This window comes from Mastigoproctus giganteus, chromosome 1 (genome assembly GCF_048544385.1).
Source record: "Mastigoproctus giganteus isolate SK-2022 chromosome 1, ASM4854438v1, whole genome shotgun sequence".
Lineage (NCBI taxonomy): Eukaryota > Metazoa > Arthropoda > Arachnida > Uropygi > Thelyphonidae > Mastigoproctus > Mastigoproctus giganteus.
The window spans coordinates 7,791,880-7,798,264 of NC_143575.1; the positions used below are offsets into that span (position 1 = coordinate 7,791,880).

Here is a 6,385-nt window from a genome sequence, read left to right on the forward strand (position 1 = left end):
CTGGGGCATCAACACGCTCTCCCAGCAACTCAGTCACGCTTGAAGGTATCCTGAGTTTTGAATTTAATTCGTCGCACTCTCGTCATCATGTACAAAAAAAAAAAAAAAAAAAAAATTATGATATTAGGGCAACCCGAGAATTACCTTATCTACCCGAGTGTGTTATGTTTGTAAACTGCGTGTATTCTTTGATCGGTTTGCTGAAAGAAAAACCTGTTTCCATGGATAAAAACCTTGCTGTTGTCGTCTGAGACCGACTAACTCAGCCACGCAGTGGAAAAAAAAAGCCCATAACAGTCCCGCCCGCCATCGACGGAGTGCAAAACGGAGCTTTTGAGTCAACTGCTTTGGACAGCTGTTGCAAATGAGACGGTTCCGTACTCTAAAGAGCTCTTTCCTCCTTACCCACAGGTGTTCAGATCTGTACTGAGATCTGATGACCAGGAAAGCCAGTGCAGCAGACTGAATCCACTCTCATCTTTCTGGAACCTGTCCTGGCTTTGTGGCGCGCGCATTATCCTGTTAGAAGAACCCATCACAGATTAATGCACTGCAGCCACAAAAGGATGCGCCTGGTTGGAAAAAAATGCAGTTAATCTGTTGCATCCAAATATTGCTCCACTGGTAACAAGAGGCCTAACGTGCGCCACGAAAACACTCACCATCACACTACCATCATCAGCCTGATTTTCTTGGCACTTGGAACATAGGTCCATGGATCTCGTGCATGCCGTTTTCGCTATATTCTGATCCCCCATGAGCGTGAAAAATCAGGAGCCAGGATTCTTCCAGACCAAACAACGTTTCTCCAATCCTAGCGTACCTTTTTGGGTTATTTTTATTTTTTTTTTTCTGACAGAGGTGGAACTCGGTTCGGTTGTCGGCTGAGATACTCCATCTGTGGCAAGGTACGACAAATTGTTCTTTACCACTATTGCGTTGTTAATGCGACTAACTGTAGCCTTTCTGTTACTCTGCACAAATCTTGTTGGCCTTTCTCATCAAAGAGCCATTTTGGACCACAATTTGGTTATTGGACCAATCTCGATACGGCCGAGAGACAGTCATACGTGAAAACTCCAGCAGGGTTGTAATTGCCAAGATACCCATGCCGACGCGTCTGGCGCCCACTACCATGCTTCAAAATCACTTAGATCTGTCGTTCTGTCCTCGTGGTTGGAAACAGTTGGTAGGATCGCCGTCCTTCTCACACCGAGTGGAAAAGACCTGTCGAGGCCCGTCGATGACGGGAGGAATTTTTATGGGCCTTTTTCACAACGTGGCTGAGTTAGTCGATCTCAGGCGAGTCTAGCGTGGTTTTCCGCCCAGCATACAGAAAATCGACCACAGAACGCACGCAATTCACAGACAATATACACGGAGCAATATGGACTTAGTCGCTGATGCTCCTAAAACCCTACAACAACAACAACAACTGTCGTTCTGACCATTCTCACATTGAATTGCACGCATACAGCATACCTACGTATCTGTCCACAAATTTTATATCGAATGATATGAATATGTGATGTCGTTACTGAAAGAGCGCTCCACTTCATGAAAAAGGTAGTTATACCTAATGAAGTTCCCCCTCAGTATATGTATAGCGAAGTACATTGAACTGCGTCTGTTACTCTTAACGATACTCCTAATAGTTGGACAACATGTAAAGTCACACTGTTCACTCCGAACATCTAATTACAGACTTGTATTATAAAATAAAATGACGAGGGGGTACATCGGGGGGGGGTGATGTCGACCACCCTCTTTGCAATTCTACTTCAACCATTCCTTGCTTCACATACAGATTTCTGCTCCTTCGCCGATGATTTAAAAATTTTTATTATTTCAAAAGACCACAAACAGATTCAAGAAATTAATAATCAAACCTCCAATCAAATTCAACAATTAATAGACTATTTACAGCTAGCTGGACTCCAACTCCAATTACGAAGAGGAAGTTCAGGAATGACATCCCAGTTGTAGTTAATGGCGAGACGAATCCAAAAGTATCATCGCATACTGACCTAGGGTTAACGTGGGATGAAGAGTTAAATTTCAAAGATCACGTCCTGCATTCTGGCTATCCACCAGGAGCTCGTAGGCTTCCACTACACCAATCTGCTTTGTCAATACACTGATCGGTGTCTCACTTCTATATCTTTATATGCATCTGAAATCTGGTCCTCAGCACCTGCCTCTGTGCGTAACAGATTCTTGGGGATGGAATACTGGATTCTGCGGTGGCTGAACCGTCTGGGAGGAAACCAGTTCACCATCTCCAAATCTATTTACCCCCGGAAGCTCACTGTTCTTAAAAAAAATCTGTCCACATCCTCTAAGCTGCTGACCCGTCAGACTGATGCCCCATCGATAGAGGATATTATCTCACTTCCCAAAGCAAGCAATAGAAACCACCAGAGTGGGCAATGTCCACTTAGGATGAAGCTCACTATCCGGGACTCCCTAAAAGGAACATTCCCGTGTAACATGATTCAACGCTTCAACACCTTCTCCATAGATCCAAATAAGTTTGGGGAAAATAGAAGATACAGAAGCCAAATTATGGATGAAATCTGGACCAAACCACCAGAATTACTGTACAATGGGAGCTTTATTTATATGAGAAATGTAAATAATTTAATGCAAAAATATATTGCAAAAGCAAAGCAAATTGTAATGAGAGAAGAAATGATATGCAGGACAACCTGTATTTGTAATTACAATATTAATTTAATATCAATTTTATTTTAAAGTTACTGTTATTAAGTTGAATATAATTTTCTAAACAATATCATTATTTTAAATATCAAAAATTTGTATAACATTGTTCAGGGGGTGAACCTAAGGTTAATAAATAGATAATAATAAAAAATAAATAAATAAAATAATAATATATTTCAAAGATTTTATGGCATCAGTAACGCGAAGAAAGTTTCTATTATAATATATCATCGATTTTTTAAATGTCACGTAACAAATTAAGGGAACCTACAAAAATCCAAAATTAAAATACACTACCATCCAAAAATTATACGGAAATCCCTGTTTTTTTGTGTCTAGTGGACCTTCCCGAATAAACAAATGACTCAGATCAGTATATAAGGAAGTAGAATGAGCCACTGAAGTTGGCTGTTCTCGTCATGGCAAATAAAGCCGAGCTGACTGATTCCGAGAGGGGCGTAATTGTCCGATGTCATATTGCTGGCTGGCCGATTAGTGCAAATGCTGACAATCTACAGATCCAAAGTAGACCGTCGGTGATGGCATGCTGAAATGGAAGCGTGACAGTACTACTATAGTCGAGCAGTTCACAGCAATACGATAGAGTTGCAGTACAACAGTGGGTTTCGTTAGAAATCCCTGCAAAAAACCAACCATGAGTTTAAGGCGACAACAGGCACTGAGGTTAAGAACACACTAAGTGCGGTCTCGTCTTGCATGTTACAACGAACGTCGTAAAATCAGTTCTATCGATTGACGAATCTCGCGACCCCCCCCCCCCCTGTTCCAATCAGATGGGTGGGGGTTGGTGCGCAGGATGAATGGAGAATGTCTGCTGCCGGAATTCATTGTGCAAACAATGCAGTTCTGAAGCGGTGGACTCACGGTACGAAGCAATTTCTCATAGTATGGCCTAGGCCACACTGAAATGAGGTGAGCGTATAGGGAACCACGAAAGCTGATGACTACTTTAACATTTTGGTCAATTCTAGGCTCCATACAATGTGGCAGTTATATTCTTTAGTATAAACCCATTTTTGTCAACAGCATAATGCCTCATGTTATACCGCCGGTGCTGTTCAGGAATGGTTCACGGATATGAATATACGAAAGTTGGAATGGCCAAATCATCCAAATTTCAGTTCATCATAGTAAGCTGAAATGGTCACTGTTCTGCAGGAGGGTCTCTGTGGGTATAAAAGTGGTTATAACCACCGTCATCCCCTCGTAGGATGGAAAAGGGTCGGGTTCGAATCTCCCCGTCAACAACGCGAGGAACTTTTAAGGGATATTTTCACTCCGTGGCTGAATTAGTGAGTCTGAGGCGAGGACAGCAAGGTTTCCCCTCACGGAAACTTTTCATCCATCAAAACCGACAAGCTGACCAAAGAATACACGCTATTTGCAGACATAATACACACGGATAAATGAGATAATTCTTAAGTGGTCCTAATATGAGAGGGATTTTTTTTTTTGTTGTTGTTGTTATTCTTCAGGAATGAATAGAGGAGTATACTCGCTGCAGTCTATCGTTCATTGGTGTTAAAGACTATCTAAGGAGGCTGGTGTGCATCATAGATACGTTATTGTAGTGGGTGGCAGCATGCGTCACTGCCACAAACACCAAAATGTTTCCGGACGTACATTGAGAAACCGACGTGTCTCCGAATACTTTTCGAAGGGTAAAAAAAAAAACAAAAAAAACAAAGCTATTACAGTATATTAAGGTTACGTGAAAAGTAACTTTTAACTGTCCCTGTGTATTCTGTCTGTAATTACGTGTTCTCCGGTCGATTTTCTGTTTGCTGGACGAAAAACACTCAGTTTTTCTGGGGGAAAACCTTGTTATCTACGCCTGAGACCGACTAACTCAGCCACAGAGTGAAATAATGCATAAGATATCATCTCATGTATGGTATCTTATGCAGGACGGCACCTGAACGTCAGTTCAACCTCGCCAAACTTTTCGGGGGTAAACTAACTGAGGTTAATGAAAAATCCTTGTTTCGGAGGGTAAAATAACTCGCAGTTCGTGAAAAATCGTTGGCAGATCCCGATTCTACACTAGGGGGGGTCACCACCACGTTCTGCCTGGTAGTGACACCTGGTGTGTAATAAAAATACAATATCTGATATTAAATAACTTTACTGTCTGCATGGGTAGCACAATGGAAATGGAATCGTCACCGGAGGGAGGAGGCCCAGGTTCGAAGCCCGTTAGTGACGCCATGATTTTTTTTTTTTTTTTTTTTTTTTTTCTTCACCCAGTGCGTGGCTGAGTTAGTCGGTATCAGGTGTAGATAACAAGGTTTTTTCCCACGCAAATTCTGGTTTTTCATCCAGCAAAACAGGCAAATCGACCAGAGAACACACGCAATTCACGAACACTTTGGACAGTTGAATTAATATTCCGGGTGGGTAACCCTAGCGTGACATTTATTTTAAATAAACCTTATCTGAAGAGCAATATACGAAATTGAAAAATCAAGTCATGGCGGTTGGTTTCGAAATAAACCAACTGATGCAAACGAAGGTGGATTCGACTTTTCCAGACAATTACAGACAAGACACGTCAGTATATTGTGTCTCTAAAGTTTCCCCAGAAAGAGGGGTTTCTTCGTCCATCAAAACAAGCAAATCAACCAGAGAACACACGCAATTTACAGACATAATACACACACGGGTATATGTAAGAAATTACGGGTGGCCCTAATACAATAATTTGAATTTGTGTCTCTAAAGAGCATGGACGCTTGTGAGCGTTTTACTGGTTAAAAATCAAGGAAATAGACCGTAAACGTTCCTCTCGTCAAGATGGGATGTGAACCCAGCCTAAACCGTATAGTAGGACACCGGTTATAATCATACTAGCCGCGAGGGTGTCGATGATTCTGGACTTTCTTAAATTTGCGCGATTTACTACTCATTGGTTTCCTTACCTTTTTTTCAATCAACTCCTAACAGTTAACGAAAAGGGTGATCCTTGTGGAAACAACATTTCACGCGTTTCAATGCAAATGGCGTCGGGCGAAGGATCTCACAAATTTCGAGCTGCTAGGAAGAGGCGTTAACGCACACTTACCTGACTTGCCAACTCCCAAACTCCCCGTGAGGGCCACGTTAATCTCGGGCAGAGCTTGAGCATGAGAACTAGCCAGATTCTGTCCCGCGGCTGCGAATCTTCGGATTGGTATTCCAATAGCTGAGGCCGTAGCTCCACAGTTCTCGACGCCAGATCCCAATGTCATCGAGCAGCGACTTCCGTTCGCCTCCTTTGCATACAAACAGTTTCGTTAAAAAGGACCAAACTTCTGTCTCGCGGTAATGCTCACCGTATGGGGCCGGCGAAGGTCAAAATGTTGGACATGGGAAAAATACGGGGGCACGAACGATGAGTGCACTGAAAGGCTTCGCAGCTCACCGAAGAATACAGAAGCAACAGGGAAGGTTTGGAATCACATGCGCTATTTATATTCAGATGACGTCAAACACTTGGGGAGGCTAAAATGGCTAATGGCAGAGAGAAAGATGGGAAATGTTTCGGGTTATATATGAACTGAAGAGGAATGCCGTGATAGTCATTGTCGAACATTCCATTCCGAGGAGTGGGAAATATCACAGAGGGAGGGGGGGGGAAATATTTCGGCGATGGAAATCCTTT

The 6,385-nt window shown here is 42.5% G+C and overlaps 1 protein-coding gene across 2 annotated transcripts in view; it reads right to left on the reverse strand.

Annotated features, from left to right (window-relative positions):
• The window catches only part of LOC150090528 (ras-like protein family member 12), a 58,225-nt gene extending 52,044 nt beyond the window's left edge, over positions 1–6,181 (reverse strand). The window contains exon 1 of one of the 2 annotated variants that reach the window (XM_090378634.1): positions 5,807–6,181. In XM_090378634.1, the coding sequence (XP_090234760.1) occupies positions 5,807–5,972 (166 nt within the window). In that variant the 5' untranslated portion in view covers positions 5,973–6,181. The remainder of the gene's footprint in view (positions 1–5,806) is intronic. The other variant, XM_090378626.1, reaches the window with a different exon arrangement.
• Between the last annotated feature and the right edge of the window lie 204 nt (positions 6,182–6,385).